The sequence below is a fragment of the Taudactylus pleione genome, unplaced genomic scaffold, assembly GCF_031769625.1.
Source record: "Taudactylus pleione unplaced genomic scaffold, aTauple2 ptg000098l, whole genome shotgun sequence".
Lineage (NCBI taxonomy): Eukaryota > Metazoa > Chordata > Amphibia > Anura > Myobatrachidae > Taudactylus > Taudactylus pleione.
This window is the reverse complement of record NW_028284500.1, coordinates 2,185,188-2,204,504: the sequence shown is the minus strand read 5'-3', so window position 1 is coordinate 2,204,504 and position 19,317 is coordinate 2,185,188. Positions and strand designations below refer to the sequence as shown.

At 44.7% G+C, this 19,317-nt stretch overlaps 1 protein-coding gene across 10 annotated transcripts in view; it reads right to left on the bottom strand.

Moving 5' to 3' along the window:
• Positions 1-19,317, bottom strand: part of LOC148526422 (ankyrin repeat and fibronectin type-III domain-containing protein 1-like) — a 493,356-nt gene that overhangs the window by 33,869 nt on the left and 440,170 nt on the right. For all 10 annotated transcript variants that reach the window (XM_088470360.1, XM_088470359.1, XM_088470361.1 and 7 more), the window contains 6 exons: positions 16,972-17,079; positions 16,567-16,666; positions 13,107-13,239; positions 12,200-12,319; positions 10,104-10,319; positions 8,539-8,705 (listed from right to left, as the gene is read on the bottom strand). In XM_088470360.1, the coding sequence (XP_088326486.1) occupies positions 8,539-8,705; positions 10,104-10,319; positions 12,200-12,319; positions 13,107-13,239; positions 16,567-16,666; positions 16,972-17,079 (844 nt within the window). The remainder of the gene's footprint in view (positions 1-8,538; positions 8,706-10,103; positions 10,320-12,199; positions 12,320-13,106; positions 13,240-16,566; positions 16,667-16,971; positions 17,080-19,317) is intronic.

Below are 19,317 nucleotides of genomic sequence, written 5' to 3'. Positions count from 1 at the left end.
TCACCAAAATTGGTTCAGCATGGCATATTTGTCACCAAAATGGGCTCAGCATGGTATACTGGTCTCCACAATGGGCTCAGCATGATATATTTGTCACCAAAATGGGCTCAGCATGATATAATTGTCACCAAAATGGGCTCAGCATGGTATAATTGTCACCAAAATGGGTTCAGCATGGTACACTGGTCACCAATATGGGCTCAGCATGGTATACTGGTCACCAAAATGGGCTCAGCATGGTATATTTGTCACCAAAATGGGCTCAGCATGGTATACTGGTCACCAATATGGGCTCAGCATGGTATACTGGTCACCAATATGGGCTCAGCATGGTATACTGGTCACCAATATGGGCTCAGCATGGTAAACTGGTCACCAATATGGGCTCAGCATGGTATACTGGTCACCAAAATGGGCTCAGCATGGTATATTTGTCACAAAAATGGGCTCAGCATGGTATACTGGTCACCAATATGGGCTCAGCATGGTATATTCGTCACCAAAATGGGCTCAGCATGGTATACTGGTCAGCAAAATGAGCTCAGCATGGTATACTGGTCACCAAAATGGGCTCAGCATGGTATATTCGTCACCAAAATGGGTTCAGCATGGTATATTTGTCACCAAAATGGGCTCAGCATGGTATACTGGTCACCACAATGGGCTCAGCATAGTATATTCGTCACCAAAATGGGTTCAGCATGGCATATCTGTCACCAAAATGGGCTCAGCATGGTATACTGGTCACCACAAGGGGCTCAGCATGGCATACTGGTCACCAAAATGGGTTCAGCATGGTATACTGGTCACCACAATGGGCTCAGCATGGTATACTGGTCACCAAAATGGGCTCAGCATGGTATATTCGTCACCAAAATGGGCTCAGCATGGTATATTCGTCACCAAAATTGGTTCAGCATGGCATATTTGTCACCAAAATGGGCTCAGCATGGTATACTGGTCTCCACAATGGGCTCAGCATGATATAATTGTCACCAAAATGGGCTCAGCATGATATAATTGTCACCAAAATGGGCTCAGCATGGTATAATTGTCACCAAAATGGGTTCAGCATGGTACACTGGTCACCAATATGGGCTCAGCATGGTATACTGGTCACCAAAATGGGCTCAGCATGGTATATTCGTCACCAAAATGGGTTCAGCATGGCATACTGGTCACCAATATGGGCTCAGCATGGTACACTGGTCACCAAAATGAGCTCAGCATGGTATACTGGTCACCAAAATGAGCTCAGCATGGTATACTGGTCACCAAAATGGGCTCAGCATGGTATACTGGTCACCAAAATGAGCTCAGTATGGTATACTGGTCACCAAAATGGGCTCAGCATGGTATATTCGTCACCAAAATGGGTTCAGCATATTTATCACCAAAATGGACTCAGCATGGTATACTGGTCACCACAATGGGCTCAGCATGGTATATTCGTCACCAAAATGGGTTCAGCATGGCATATCTGTCACCAAAATGGGCTCAGCATGGTATACTGGTCACCACAATGGGCTCAGCATGGCATACAGGTCACCAAAATGGGCTCAGCATGGTATACTGGTCACCACAATGGGCTCAGCATGGTATACTGGTCACCAAAATGGGCTCAGCATTGTATATTCGTCACCAAAATGGGCTAGGCATGGTATATTCGTCACCAAAATTGGTTCAGCATGGCATATTTGTCACCAAAATGGGCTCAGCATGGTATACTGGTCACCACAATGGGCTCAGCATGATATAATTGTCACCAAAATGGGCTCAGCATGATATAATTGTCACCAAAATGGGCTCAGCATGGTATAATTGTCACCAAAATGGGTTCAGCATGGTACACTGGTCACCAATATGGGCTCAGCATGGTATACTGGTCACCAAAATGGGCTCAGCATGGTATATTTGTCACCAAAATGGGCTCAGCATGGTATACTGGTCACCAATATGGGCTCAGCATGGTAAACTGGTCACCAATATGGGCTCAGCATGGTATACTGGTCACCAAAATGGGCTCAGCATGGTATATTTGTCACCAAAATGGGCTCAGCATGGTATACTGGTCACCAATATGGGCTCAGCATGGTATATTCGTCACCAAAATGGGCTCAGCATGGTATACTGGTCACCAAAATGAGCTCAGCATGGTATACTGGTCACCAAAATGGGATCAGCATGGTATATTCGTCACCAAAATGAGTTCAGCATGGAATATTTGTCACCAAAATGGGCTCAGTATGGTATATTTGTCACCAAAATGGGCTCAGCATGGTATACTGGTCACCAATATGGGCTCAGCATGGTATATTCGTCACCAAAATGGGCTCAGCATGGTATACTGGTCACCAAAATGAGCTCAGCATGGTATACTGGTCACCAAAATGGGCTCAGCATGGTATATTCGTCACCAAAATGGGTTCAGCATGGTATATTTGTCACCAAAATGGGCTCAGCATGGTATACTGGTCACCACAATGGGCTCAGCATGGTATATTCGTCACCAAAATGGGTTCAGCATGGCATATCTGTCACCAAAATGGGCTCAGCATGGTATACTGGTCACCAAAATGGGCTCAGCATGATATAATTGTCACCAAAATGGACTCAGCATGGTATAATTGTCACCAAAATGGGTTCAGCATGGTACACTGGTCACCAATATGGGCTCAGCATGGTATACTGGTCACCAAAATGGGCTCAGCATGGTATATTGGTCACCAAAATGGGCTCAGCATGGTATACTGGTCACCAATATGGGCTCAGCATGGTACACTGGTCACCAATATGGGCTCAGCATGGTATACTGGTCACCAATATGGGCTCAGCATGGTAAACTGGTCACCAATATGGGCTCAGCATGGTATACTGGTCACCAAAATGGGCTCAGCATGGTATACTGGTCACCAAAATGGGCTCAGCATGATATAATTGTCACCAAAATGGGCTCAACATGATATAATTGTCACCAAAATGGGCTCAGCATGGTATAATTGTCACCAAAATGGGTTCAGCATGGTACACTGGTCACCAATATGGGCTCAGCATGGTATACTGGTCACCAAAATGGGCTCAGCATGGTATATTTGTCACCAAAATGGGCTCAGCATGGTATACTGGTCACCAATATGGGCTCAGCATGGTATACTGGTCACCAATATGGGCTCAGCATGGTATACTGGTCACCAATATGGGCTCAGCATGGTATACTGGTCACCAATATGGGCTCAGCATGGTAAACTGGTCACCAATATGGGCTCAGCATGGTATACTGGTCACCAAAATGGGCTCAGCATGGTATATTTGTCACCAAAATGGGCTCAGCATGGTATACTGGTCACCAATATGGGCTCAGCATGGTATATTCGTCACCAAAATGGGCTCAGCATGGTATACTGGTCACCAAAATGGGCTCAGCATGGTATATTCGTCACCAAAATGGGTTCAGCATGGTATATTTGTCACCAAAATGGGCTCAGTATGGTATATTTGTCACCAAAATGGGCTCAGCATGGTATACTGGTCACCAATATGGGCTCAGCATGGTATATTCGTCACCAAAATGGGCTCAGCATGGTATACTGGTCACCAAAATGAGCTCAGCATGGTATACTGGTCACTAAAATGGGCTCAGCATGGTATATTCGTCACCAAAATGGGCTCAGCATGGTATATTTGTCACCAAAATGGGCTCAGCATGGTATACTGGTCACCACAATGGGCTCAGCATGGTATATTCGTCACCAAAATGGGTTCAGCATGGCATATCTGTCACCAAAATGGGCTCAGCATGGTATACTGGTCACCACAATGGGCTCAGCATGGCATACTGGTCACCAAAATGGGTTCAGCATGGTATACTGGTCACCACAATGGGCTCAGCATGGTATACTGGTCACCAAAATGGGCTCAGCATGGTATACTGGTCACCACAATGGGCTCAGCATGATATAATTGTCACCAAAATTGGTTCAGCATGGCATATTTGTCACCAAAATGGGCTCAGCATGGTATACTGGTCACCACAATGGGCTCAGCATGATATAATTGTCACCAAAATGGGCTCAGCATGATATAATTGTCACCAAAATGGGCTCAGCATGGTATAATTGTCACCAAAATGGGTTCAGCATGGCATACTGGTCACCAATATGGGCTCAGCATGGTACACTGGTCACCAAAATGAGCTCAGCATGGTATACTGGTCACCAAAATGAGCTCAGCATGGTATACTGGTCACCAAAATGGGCTCAGCATGGTATACTGGTCACCAAAATGAGCTCAGTATGGTATACTGGTCACCAAAATGGGCTCAGCATGGTATATTCGTCACCAAAATGGGTTCAGCATGGTATATTTATCACCAAAATGGGCTCAGCATGGTATACTGGTCCCCACAATGGGCTCAGCATGGTATATTCGTCACCAAAATGGGTTCAGCATGGCATATCTGTCACCAAAATGGGCTCAGCATGGTATACTGGTCACCACAATGGGCTCAGCATGGCATACTGGTCACCAAAATGGGTTCAGCATGGTATACTGGTCACCACAATGGGCTCAGCATGGTATACTGGTCACCAAAATGGGCTCAGCATGGTATATTCGTCACCAAAATGGGCTAGGCATGGTATATTCGTCACCAAAATTGGTTCAGCATGGCATATTTGTCACCAAAATGGGCTCAGCATGGTATACTGGTCACCACAATGGGCTCAGCATGATATAATTGTCACCAAAATGGGCTCAGCATGGTATAATTGTCACCAAAATGGGTTCAGCATGGTACACTGGTCACCAATATGGGCTCAGCATGGTATACTGGTCACCAAAATGGGCTCAGCATGGTATATTTGTCACCAAAATGGGCTCAGCATGGTATACTGGTCACCAATATGGGCTCAGCATGGTATACTGGTCACCAATATGGGCTCAGCATGGTATACTGGTCACCAATATGGGCTCAGCATGGTAAACTGGTCACCAATATGGGCTCAGCATGGTATACTGGTCACCAAAATGGGCTCAGCATGGTATACTGGTCACCAAAATGGGCTCAGCATGATATAATTGTCACCAAAATGGGCTCAGCATGATATAATTGTCACCAAAATGGGCTCAGCATGGTATAATTGTCACCAAAATGGGTTCAGCATGGTACGGTCACCAATATGGGCTCAGCATGGTATACTGGTCACCAAAATGGGCTCAGCATGGTATATTTGTCACCAAAATGGGCTCAGCATGGTATACTGGTCACCAATATGGGCTCAGCATGGTATACTGGTCACCAATATGGGCTCAGCATGGTATACTGGTCACCAATATGGGCTCAGCATGGTATACTGGTCACCAATATGGGCTCAGCATGGTAAACTGGTCACCAATATGGGCTCAGCATGGTATACTGGTGACCAAAATGGGCTCAGCGTGGTATATTTGTCACCAAAATGGGCTCAGCATGGTATACTGGTCACCAATATGGGCTCAGCATGGTATATTCGTCACTAAAATGGGCTCAGCATGGTATACTGGTCACCAAAATGGGCTCAGAATCATGGATGTATCTATAATGGATGCAGGGTGTAGGCAAACACCCTAGACCCATATTTTATACTTAGCTCTCCAGCATTGGCGCTGCAGAAATCACCAGAAAAATGACACTTCCGCCAATTTCCAGATCTGTGCATGCGCAATAGAGAAGTCACCGGGAACATGGCATAGACCATTGCAAGTGCATTAGACTCTGGCATGGAGTTCAGCATGGTATACTGGTTAACAAAATGGGCTCAGCATGGTATACTGGTTAACAAAATGGGCTCAGCATGGTATACAGGTTAACAAAATGGGCTCAGCATGGTATACAGGTTAACAAAATGGGCTCAGCATGGTATACAGGTTAACAAAATGGGCTCAGCATGGTATACAGGTTAAGAAAATTGGCTCAGCATGGTATACAGGTTAAGAAAATGGGCTCAGCATGGTATACAGGTTAAGAAAATGGGCTCAGCATGGTATACAGGTTAAGAAAATGGGCTCAGCATGGTATACAGGTTAAGAAAATGGGCTCAGCATGGTATACAGGTTAAGAAAATGGGCTCAGCATGGTATACAGGTTAAGAAAATGGGCTCAGCATGGTATACAGCAGTGGCAAACGCAGGATTTCTAGAGGGGGGTTTCTAAATGCTTGATTTTAGAGCGAGTGTGGCCAGTCCATGAAGGGGGTAGAATTAGCACTTATCCAGCTTTAATATGCAGCATACAAAGTATATTGTGTTGCATTATTCCAGCATATACAGGACCAGGGATCACAGTAAGCCATTAGATGCGGCATAAGGTCCATTGTGTGTGAGCAGAATGCTTTTTTTCAGATGTGGGCATCATTTCAGAGTATTGGAGCATCCGGGAGCCTGGGGTAGCAGCAGAAGAACCTAGCACTGCCCTGGACATATATGTACATTTTGGTTCTCCTTATGTACTGGATAGTGTATTATTATACAGTAATAATAATTAACCCTATTGATGGTCTACAGCAGTGCACCCCTAACAGTGCATGTTTTCCACATCTCCTAGTTGGTGCACAGGTATATTTATTACTGGCTGACACATTTTAAAAGATCCACAGGTGTTGCTAATCATTTCATTTTATTATATTACTATTTCTATTGTGGTCATGATGTGTGCTGGGGAGGGGGGTTTCTAGGCAGACGGAAACCCCCCCTGCGTTTGCCTATGTACAGGTTAAGAAAATGGGCTCAGCATGGTATACAGGTTAAGAAAATGGGCTCAGCATGGTATACAGGTTAAGAAAATGGGCTCAGCATGGTATACAGGTTAAGAAAATGGGCTCAGCATGGTATACAGGTTAACAAAATGGGCTCAGCATGGTATACAGGTTAAAAAAATGGGCTCAGCATGGTATACAGGTTAAGAAAATGGGCTCAGCATGGTATACAGGTTAACAAAATGGGCTCAGCATGGTATACAGGTTAACAAAATGGGCTCAGCATGGTATACAGGTTAAGAAAATGGGCTCAGCATGGTATACAGGTTAACAAAATGGGCTCAGCATGGTATACAGGTTATCAGAACAAGAACACGATTGTTGTCTCTGCCTTTACTTATTAGTGTAAATCTGAATAATTAGCACCAAAAAATATATATTGGTTCAAACTACACTCACATGCAATAAATACATTGAAGACTGATGTATACTGCCTCACAGCTACGATGATTACATACGAATGTAATAAAAATGTTTTTTGTTTGTTGCTGTTTTTTTTTTAAATCAAATCCATATAATCCTTTGCAGCCCGGCTAGCTAGCAGCTAATAAGAGTGGAAATTAAAACCTATTCTGATTTGAGTGTATGCACTGGGGTTGGTGTAAGTGTCGCTACTAGGGGTTGGTGTAAGTGCCACTACTAGGGGTAGGTGTGATTGCCGTTACTAGGGGTAGGTGTGATTGCCGTTACTAGGGGTAGGTGTAAGTGCTGATACTAGGGGTAGGTGTAAGTGCCACTACTAGGGGTAGGTGTGATTGCCGTTACTAGGGGTAGGTGTGATTGCCGTTACTAGGGGTAGGTGTAAGTGCTGTTACTAGGGGTAGGTGTAAGTGCCACTACTAGGGGTAGGTGTGATTGCCGTTACTAGGGGTAGGTGTGATTGCCGTTACTAGGGGTAGGTGTAAGTGCTGTTACTAGGGGTAGGTGTAAGTGCCGTTACTAGGGGTAGGTGTAAGTGCCGTTACTAGGGGAAGGTGTAAGTGCCATTACTAGGGGTAGGTGTAAATGCCGTTACTAGGGGTAGGTGCAATTGCCGTTACCAGGGGTAGGTGTAATTGTCATTACTAGGGGTAGGTGTAAGTGCCGTTACTAGGGGTAGGTGTAATTGCTGTTATTAGGGGTAGGTGTAAATGCCATTACCAGGGGTAGGTGTAATTGCAATTACTAGAGGTAGGTGTAAGTGCCGTTACTAGGGGTAGGTGTAAGTGGCATTACTAGGGGTAGGTGTAAGTGCCGTAACTAGGGGTAGGTGTAATTGCCATTACATGGGGTTGGTGTAAGTGCCGTTACTAGGGGTAGGTGTAAGTGTTGTTACTAGGGGTAGGTGTAAGTGTTGTTACAAGGGGTAGGTGTAAGTGCCACTAATAGGGGTAGGTATAAGTGCCGTTTTTAGTTGTAACGACTGCTCTCGCAGCTGTAGGGCTGGGTGTGGTGTGGTCACTTAGATGCATCCGACTTAGAATAAAGACGGATGTTCACATAGGACTGGAAATTACTGAATGAAGACGAAATTACAAATGCGTTAAGTGCAACTCAGAATCAGGCCTCTACATACAGAAGGTACAGTGGTGCTATATTACTAAATAAATTACAATAATTAAAAAATATTGTTATTAAAAAATAACATCACATGCACAGACATGATGCCCAAGTGCCGCCCCTCTTACAATCACTGTGAAGAGCACCGCAAAACAGTTTTATATATATGCACTTTTAATATGGCAGATTTAGAGCCGGGAAAACGCACCTGGACACGTTAGAATTGGCTCGAATTTTCACATGGCAAAGGATGTTGGGTAACCGCTCAGGCACCAGCACTCGGATCTGATCTACTGCACTGCAGAGCTTCAGATAACCCAAATACAGGCCAGGAGGTAGGGCCTGGCTACTTCTTCTGTGGTACGCTAACTTGTCCTGCAATATACAACAGAGAGACCTTGTAAATGTAGCCAAACCCTAAATTGCCAGGTCCTACCCAATCTTTGGGGTCTACACATAAATATTGTTTTTCTTTTAATATTCTTATGCAAAAGGGGAAATTTCCAAGTGCAGAATTTGGGCATTGACCTATGGACGCACAATTTGAACATGTAAGTACATTTGCTATTAATGAAATGCCTTGCGCGTCTACTTTGTCGTCAGTAAATGACATTACGTCTATATACGTCTTCCTCTTGCAATTTTTATACCGGTTTAGCCAGCAAGAAACATTGTAGGGACAGCCTCTTGCAATGCAATGTTTCTAGTGCAGGGTTTCACGAATTCGGTCATCAAGGCACCTAACAGTCCAAGGGGCTACTCCAATTGCTTGCAAAGGGTGCAAGTTACCGTTGCCACGGCATTAGAATACGGGCAATGGCAAGGCATCTCGCACCCCTCGCCGAGCCCGAATTCACATCATTTTACTCAGTGCCCTATGGGGCTGCGAGCACTTTTATGCAAATTCGGGCTGTAGTCAAGTGTGGCTGTTGTCGCAATGAATCACATCCGCGAGTACATCGCGTATAATTGGATTGATCCCCAAGTTTTAAGGATATCCATGCTTGTGCACAGAGGGTATAATCACTGACTGAGGTACTAATTAAATCACCTGTTCTTAAGCATGGATATCCTTAAAACCTGAGCCGTTTGGATGCCTTGAGGACCGAATTTGGCTGTGCAATAAAAGTTAATACATAAATATAAAGCTGCATACACACACACACACAACGATTTTGTAAGTGAATGATTTTATTAAACGATTTTCGTTCATTTTTTTAAGGGAAAAATGAACGAAAATCGTTTACTAAAATCGTTCATTTACTAAATGTAATGAATGATTTTTTTTGACCTACAAACGATTTTTGCATGTTCCCTTAATGAAAATCGTTGTGTTGGTCAGTCTGACTGAACTAGAAACGTGAACGCGCATGAACGATAATCGTTTGTTTTAACGAAAGTGAATGATTTTTTCAACGATGGACGATAATCGATATCGTTTATCGATAAAAGTTCAAAAAATCGTTGTGTTTGTATGCACCTTTACTAATTTTGTAGTCTTTATCCCGGGTATAACATGATATCATTCTGTATACTGTAGAATAAGGATGAACTGAAAAACACTGATCTGCAAGTGGTTTTTAATTCTCTCCTCAATGAATGTATCCCTGGATTTGTGGCTTTGAAGGAATAAAAATGTGCATTGTGAGCTATGGGGAACATGTGTAGTGACAGGTCACATCAGAGCACAAGGACTGCTTGCACATTCCTGCAGATAAAACACCTCGCTCACTTCCTTTCTCAAACTACTGAAAGCCGAGAAGGTCAACTCACATGCAGTGTCATCAGCAGAACGTCCAGGGCGCTGGGCTCGTCCGGTGATGAGACAGACTTCCTGTGAGTCTGCAGTTTGAAGACCGGCATCCAGCGTACGTTCTCCAACGTCTGGCTCAGTTTCACCTCCTTCAGAGTCACAATCACAATGTTCCCTTGCTTGTCTTTAATGGGCTCAAAGAAAACCTGCCCCAGGTCCTGGAATCCGAGAAGGCCCTGGCAATAGGAAAGAACATTTCAGGAGGAGAACGATCAGAGTGACACACTGTAACTACAACACTTATATACACAATAACCCAGGACGGGAACAGTGCTGCTTTATTTGATTGGTTTATTCGTTCATTTACAGACATATTGCCTGCACAGTCAGGCTATATAACATAAGCATCTCTTTATAAATTACATTTTGTATGTTAATATAGTAGCGTATACAATGGGAGAAATGGTGTGATAAGCAGTAGAGACAGGCCTCTGATTTGTTATAAATACCCAGCCACAGTTAGAGAGTCAGCCTTTCTGCCATACTCCAATATAGTTATATTTCCGCTGGGGAAGTACAAGTAAAGGACACTTACTGTATTTAGCCACAGAGGGACTTGACGTGATTTGACATATGCATGCTTGCGGATCGTAGCTTGTGTGTTTTCACAGCACACGTGCTCCAAAACTGTGCACATGCAAGTAAGGGAGGGTTAGGGTAGGGAATTAGGTTAGCGATACTTACCTTATTTAGCGCTTGGGATCTTCACCTCTGCCGGGCTTACGCTGTTGGGATTTGAACCGCGGCCGGCGGTAATACCTACTACACCCATTCTGAGAACTAGTAAGCAGTGATGTCATGGAGGCATTGTGAACCGGCATGAACACTAGTCGAACTAAGGACTTGATTCAGCAAGGATCGCTATTCTGCTAGAACGCACGCTACGCAGTTGCTATGATCAGCGGTGAAATGCAAATGTTCGTATTCGTATTGCGATCGCAGCCTAACATAAGGACGCCCACTTCCCCTTACACACATACGTATACTTGGGCAACATAGCGAAATAATCGGTAACATTGAGTAGCATCGGACCCATACGCACAGTCGAGGCAGGTCAGACCTCACTCAGGAATTGCTAACTTCAGCACACGTTATGAGGCCTCAGGCTGCGTATGGTTTTGCAGTAGCTAATTTATGCACGCCCCTGCAATGACGTTGAGACGCACTGGTACGTCTGCGTTCGCCCGACCACCCCCCGTCACCACCCACAAACGGCACTTCCTGTCAATCACTCTGCGCTGGGTCTGCCTAGTCTCTGCAGATGCAGTTTCCATCGCAATTGCTAGTTTGCGCACGTGCACTGAGATGCATGCGCAGTGCGAATTAATCGACCAATTGCGTGTGTATTAGCAACTGCGTTCCTTGCTGAATCAGGCCCTAAGGCTGTCGCCTAGAGCAGAGGTTCTCAAATTCGGTCCTCAGGATCCCACACAGTTCATGTTTTCCAGGTCACCCAGCAGGAGCACAGGTGTGCTTATTACTCACTGACACATTTTAATAGAATCACAGGTGGAGCTAATTATTTCACTTGCGCTTCTGTGAGGAGACCTTAAAAACATGCACTGTTTGGGGTCCAGAGGACAGAGTTTGAGAACCTGTGGCCTAGAGAGTCAAGGTTTTGGGGGGCACCTAAAACACAGACTGAGCGAGTGCCTACACTAAGCGTTGGATGCCCAGGAATATAAATTACACACGCATTTAAATTCCTCTCAGGCTAACTATGGGGAACTGGCTAATTTGTGAGAACGATTTATAGGGCTTTCCCTCCTCTGCCCAGTCAGGTCTTATCTTTTAGAGCTGGGGGATGTCAGGCTGTGCGATTAGCATCACGCTGCTTCTCATCAGTGGTAGCCTGGGAGCATTGTCCTACATGGTTCAGCATGCTTCTACTATGTGTAAGTGTCAGGCTTAAAAATTGTAGGTGACAACATTCAGGACACAAGGTAACTAGGGTAACTAGGATAACTGTAATCTGTAGAGCTCATCAGCTGATAGTTACAGTGATAACAATATGGACATGGTATTGGGATATATACAGAGGAATCACAGGGCATACCTGCATTTGGGATACAGCTAGCAGCATCTTGAAGCGGGTTTGCAGAATGCAAGAACAGGAGGACTGTGACACGGTGACACATTGCCGCAGCCACAGGATCTCGTCCCACATGCATGATACCTGACGTGTGACATAGAAAGCAGCAGGAGTTCCTTTTAGTGAGGTACAAATTACATATTCAAGATTATGAGACGCCTGTGATTGAACTACAATGCAGACTGTTGTGGGCAATCTCCCTTCCTGAACTGCACACTCTAAAAACATACTATGGGGTAAATTTACTAAAGTGACAGTTTTTAGAAGTGAGTTTTAAAAGTGATGTTGCCCATAGCAACCAATCAGATTCTAGCTATTATCTTCTAGAAGGTACTAGTTAAATGTTAAGTAGAATCTGATTGGTTGCTATGGGCAACATCACTTTTAAAACTCACTTCTAAAAACGCTCACTTTAGTAAATTTACCCCTTAGAATCTAATGAGAAACCCATTCACTCTGTCTACCTCTGGCAATCTGCTGTTTAGCACAACCCGCAGAATGTTTTTTTCTTTGGAAATTCGGATCCCACCCTTTCACTTACAGATTGGTCAGATTATAGGGAGAAGCAATAATTGGGCACTTAGATATTAGATATAACATTAAGATGAACACCATATTGCACCCCCTCCTGAGTAGACCAGTATATAATTATATGTGAGTGTGACTCGTATAGAGGTAGGTATAACGATTGTTCCTCCGTGGCTGGTGCCTGATTGCTAGTCTTGTCTAAAAGCAAGCCACTCCATCTTTATCTGTCAGGGTTTACACAGATAATCTGGTAACCCTACCCACTGTGATGGCTGGTATGCTGCCCGACGCAATCAGCCTGTACATTGGTGCAGTCAGCGTGATGTGATTTTGTGGATCTTACCTTAGTAAACCACAGGAAGTCCTGCATCAGGAGACAGGAGTAAGAGTCGTCTATCTCTACCACCGGTATCTGGTCCTCATGAGTTACTAGGATGTTGTCATCCTTATAAAATATTGAGGCAAGATAGAGGCCCCTGAAAACATCAATGGACAATTTAGTTTGATGCAAAAGCCCTGACAACCTGTAAAGCAAACAAATACTCTGACTTTAATGGTAATTATAATAGTTGCTCCTGTGTGTACAATGCAGATGAACTCAGATAAAAAATAATGAAAAAAAAATCTACTTTTTTGCTTTGATAGTGATGTCCTACAAGTATCTCAGCAATGCATGTCTCTGTATTGTGGCTATAATCTACATTGTGGCGTTTAATGATTCTGGAAACACCAACGTTAGCAAAACTAGGGATACATTCCTGGGATGTGATATACCATAGGTTCTGAAACTTGGTCCTCAGGACCCCAAACAGTGCATGTTTTCCAGGTCTCCGCACAGAAACGCAAGTGGAATAATTAGCTCCACCTGTGAATGTTATAAAATGTGTCAGTAAGTACTGAATGCACCTGTGCACCTGCTGGGTGACCTGCAAAACATGACCCGTGTGGGGTCCTGAGGACCGAGTTTGAGAACCACTGTGATATACCATATGAGGTGACTGTGTCATCATGTACAGCATGGATGTGTAGGTAAAGGTGAAGCATGATTGTATTACAGGTCAGGTGCTGAGAGCCGCTCACAAGGCAAGCCGATCTCGCTGTTCACTCTACTGTGTAGCCCTTCCATCAAATTACATTGTACAAGAAGCAGTATGATCTCGGCAATTTGGGAGTGAGAGGTTACGCCCTTCGCCCTGATTTATTGTTGCTGATCTGTATGTAATTACATAAATAATTGGGCTCATTTCGAGTTGAATGTACGGGAATTTTCACATGCATTTCATACTGCGAATGCTCACTAAAAAGGGTGTGGATTAAAAGATCTACAGTAACAAGGTCGACAGTGGCTAGGTAGACACCAACTGGTAGACAGGCACAAAAGGTTGACATTGATGAAGATTGACAGGCACAAAAGGTCGACATTGTAAAAGGGTTGATAGTTCCAAAAATGGTCGACACGTGTTTTTCTAACCCTAATCTTCACCCTAACCCCCCCTTGGTGCCTAACCCTAACCCTCCCTACTCGTGTCTAACCCTAACCGCCAGGGTAAGTGCCTCATCCTAACCGTCAGGGTAAGTGCCTCACCTTAAACATCCCTCCTAGTGGCTAACCCTAACCCTCTGGTAAGTGCCTAACCCTAACCGTCGGGGTAAGTGCCTAACCCTAACCGTCGGGGTAAGTGCCTCACCTTAACCATCCCTCATAGTGCCTAACCCTAACCCTCCGTTAAGTGCCTAATCCTAACCGTCAGGGTGAGTGCCTAACCCTAACCGTCGGGGTAGTGCCTCACCGTAACCATCCCTCATAGTGCCTAACCCTAACCCTTCGGTAAGTGCCTAACCCTAACCGTCTGGGTAAGTGCCTAATCCTAACCGTCGGGGTAAGTGCCTAACCTTAACCGTCGGGGTAAGTGCCTCACCTTAACCATCCCTCATAGTGCCTAAGCCAAACCCTCTGGTAAGTGCCTAACCCTAACCGTCGGGGTAAGTGCCTCACCTTAACCATCCCTCATAGTGCCTATCCCTAACCCTTCTGTAAGTGCCTAACCAAAAAAAAAAACATCATTCATGTGTCGACCATTTGTACCTCTTATCCTACAACCATGTTGACTTTGTGTGTTTTTGTCCCTGTCGACCTATTGACTTGACCATCTGGTGTCAACCTATTGCGTGTCGACCTTTTAAGTGACTAACCCTAACTGTCCCTTCTAGAATCTAACCCTACAGTAAATGCCTAACCCTTAAAAAAAAGTGTTGACCATTTCTGTGTCGACCATTCCAATGTCGACCTTTTGTATCTGTTCATCTTTATCCATGTTGAACTTTTGTACCTGTCGATCTTTTGTACCTGTCGACCTACTGCCTGTCTACCAGTTGGTGTCTACCTAGCCACTGTCAAGTTTTTTACTGTAGATCTATTTATTGGAACCCCACTAAAAATGCGTATGCATATTTCCATCTATATATCATTTGACATATCATTGGCTTTTGTCCCCTTACCCTTGGAAAGACGGAAAAGGGGTAAACAAGTCAAATACAATAAAGACATGTTTGCATAACTGTAACACAATTAGTTGTGGGCTCTTCCCCAGTTACGAGTCAGAAGCCATGTCCCGGAGGGCTCGTGTAAGAATACGCAATGATGATGACTATCAGCCACTTCTCATTGGTTGGTTGCATTTTGACCCATCCAGCTGTTTACGCTTAATGATTAATTTAAATGAATGAATTACTTGACATTTCTATTTGAGGTGTGCGGGAAAGGAGCTTCCCATTTGAATTTATAATGTGTAAACAACAGATGTGGAGATATTTATATTTAGCTACTTTTATATGGAAAATGCAACTCGTCTCTCTTCATTATAAATGTTTCACAGCGCACAGGTGCATTAATTTCTCTTTGATCTTAGGAGAAAACATGACTGTGCAACTTTCTAAACCTGCTTCTAAACTGATGTCGTCTATAACAAGTGCTGATATTCCACAAGCCCTGGGGAGAAATGGATCACACCTCCGCCCTGTTACAGCACAGAGACTAATGTATCAAACCTTCTAAAGAATGGAAAAGGGAAGAAGTAGAAAAGTTCCCATAGCAACCAATCAATTTCTAATTATAATTTTATAGAATGTACTTGATAAATGCTACCTCAAAGCTAATTGGTTGCTGTGGACAACTTCTCCACTTGTTCACTTTTCCACTCTTTAGAAGGTTTGGTACATTAGTCTCTGTGCCGTAACAGGGCGGAGGTGCGTCCTGTGCCGGTACCCGCCCCCAAAACCTGTGATGTCATGATGCCGCGACCAGGAAACGGGGCCGCTGGCTCAAGGGAGTACAGCACTGCCCGGAGCGTGCTTAGAGTGCTCCAGACAGCTCCACAGGCTGCTCTCCGGACGGCTCTGCAGTAACGTTATTGGCTGCGGGATGCCCTTCCAGGCAGCCTCCAAGCCAAGTGGCGGTGCCAAGGGGCAGCGATGGTGCCGCCCCCTGTGTGATGGCGCGGCTTCCACGCCCCTATTTACGGCCCAGTCTGGTCTGGTGTGCTGAAGCTCGCTAAATGAATATGTATTGAAAGAATGAACATAACACTTAAAAGTATACATTGTTTTGCAAATTCCTCGCCAGCAATCATTATACTCTGCACTGGGGAGAGATCTCTATTTTACTCAACCCAATGTTTTCATGACTGAGGTTACAGCTTGTGATAACTTTCTGCAGTAGAAGCCCAGACCGATCAGCACAGATTCAGCTACCATCAAACAGGCAGTGGGGCCCGGCTGAAGCTCCTCTGCCCAGTTCCGTGTACCTCTTGAGGCCTTTCAGAAACTTGCTGCTTGGATGAAAGAGATGTTTCAGGCTCTTGGAAACTGAATGTTTTCTGCTCTGAGGCTGGTTCTTGAATGGCTCTGGAATGGGAGAACAACCAAACTGGATCTCTACACGTCACGGAACATGAATGCAATTTTAGTGGTTCATCTACAGCTGGGGCCAGAACCAGCACACATTCGCTTATGCTTCTGAGTAAGTACTGTGTTCAAGCGCAGGTGCCTACAAACTGTCCCACTGAGACTGTGTTATAAGCAACCTATCAGCTGATGTGTTACAGCCAGTGGGTCAGGATGAATATAGAGAGCAGCGATAATACTCATCCTATAATCACAACGCTAGTAGCGCACTGTTTTACTGATATAGGTTAGTATACATGACTTACCATGGCACACACAGTGCTGATGACCTGTCTTCACCTGGCTGAGCAGCAGATCCAGGGCTTCAGCCTGACCTCGTCTTCTTGGTGCCCGAGCGTCATACTCACGCCAGTCTGGGAACAAAGCAATGACATTAGTTTCGCATGTTTTATGTATTATACATTTATGCACTAGTGAGTCCATTATCTCCTTTGCCGTTGAGGCTTTCCTCCCTCTTAAGCTGAGTCAATTTGGGCACTTTTAGGACTGTGCGATTCCAACATGAATATCAGCGCTGTGTTTATGCAGTAACCACACAAATTGTATCACTCAATTGAATTTTCAGAAAATACCATTCATTTGCTTATACCTCCTGTTACGATAAAGAAAAAATTAATCCTAAGTGACCCAAAAAAGTGTTTTTTGATTTTTTTTTATTGAAACTGTAAAAAGTGAACTAAAAGGAAATGTGCATTTTTTCTAGTAAACACCAACAAGAAATACTTTGTATTTTTTGCTTTGGCATCAATCCACCTTTACAGAACAGCAACAAGCAGGATTCTAGAGGTCGTTTTTCAAAAATACAATGATACAACATCAGTTATTTGCTCTGTTGTGAATGGAATGTTTAGGAATATTATGGGTAACGTAATAAGGCATTCTGGGCCTGATTCAGAGCCGGACGCTCTGACAGAGCGCTCGCTCTGAATCAAGGCCGGCCTTCTGGTTTTCCAGAACGGCCTCCTGGCCGCTCGCATAGCTGTGCGTGACCACCCACAGCTACAGTGAGCGGCCATGATGATGGTCGCGATGGTCAAGACCATAGCGACCATCGGGCCTGCGACGAGACCCTTGTGGTAGGGTCTCGTTGCCGCAAGCCCAAGAAAGCTTTCGGCTCTAACAGAGCCGAAAGCACTCCCACTGACATCACTTGTCAGTGGGGCCGGCCCAAGACGGTAGGCGTTCCCATGGGAACGCCTCCATCTGGGCAGCCACGCCCCCGGCCCGTCCACCAAAGGGGGCGTGCTGTCACTCAACATCGACAGCACACCCCCTTTGGTAGAAGACTCGAAGCGACAAATTGCCCGTCGCTATCCGGGTCTCGCGCATGCGCACGACGGAGCCGGCTCCTTCGTGCGCATACGCACTGGGCCACCATAGCGCTCGCAAGCGGGTCTGAATCAGGCCCTCTGTTTTGAAAAGCACACAACCGTAGGGCACGCCTGAATTTTATTGAAGCCAAGATGGAGAAACCCCCGGCTTTATAACCCTCCATCTTTGGACTTCTTAATGCTATCTATAGTTTAGGGTATTATTGTCTGGTAATAATAACAATAACTACTAAGCGGGCACTTTATTTGGAAGTGTGTCATCCGTCTATTCTCCTGGCTATGTATATTTTATTTGGTAGTTAAAGGGGCAAGTAATGTATATAGGTGTCTATATGTGTGGAGTTTGTATATTCTCCCTGTGCTTGCGTGGGTTTCCTCCGGGTACTCCGGTTTCCTCCCACACTCCAAAAATATACTGGTAGGTTAATTGTCTCCCAACAAAAAAAATTACCCCTAGTGTGTATGTGTGTGAGCATGTGATAGGGAATATAGATTGTAAGCTCCACTAGGGCAGGGACTGATGTGAATGGCCAAATATTCTCTCTGTAAAGCGCTGCGGAATATGTGTGCGCTATATAAATAACTGGTAATAATAATAATAATAATAATAATATATTTGCCTCTTTCACATAAATCGCTAACTCCATTACGACAATCTTCTCTCTCTCTCTCTCTCTCTCTCTCTCTATATATATCTATATGATGTTTTATTACACTATACTATGTAAAGGTGCGTACACACTGGGCGATATTTTGGACGACGGAACAATAACAATATCGTTATCGTTCAGTTGTCCAAAATATTGTTCATTTTTTGTGCAAAAATGATGAACGATAACGACCAACGATGCGCACTCCCGCTGGTCGTTGGTCTTTGTCGTTTATCGCCCGAACATGCAGGCCAACCTGACGATATTGTCAGGCTGTTGCAGGTTTGGGAATGAGGGAGGGAGCCCGGCACTGAACGATATCGTTCATGATATCGTTCAGTGTTTGTGCTCAGTGTTGTTAACGAAACTGAGCACAGCCCTGCCCATGGAGCAAATCGTCTAGTGTGTACGCACCTTAAGAGTTCTACCTTTCATGTTCCTACTAACACTGGGCCTGATTCAGAGCCGCTCGTAAGCGGCCGCTCGTTCGCTATGAGCGATGTTCGCACAACTGCGCATGCATATGGGTAGTAATGCGCATGCGCAAACCAGTCATTGCGGTCGGAAATCGTACGCTCGCAAAACAGCGAGGGGCTGCTAATTTGATTGA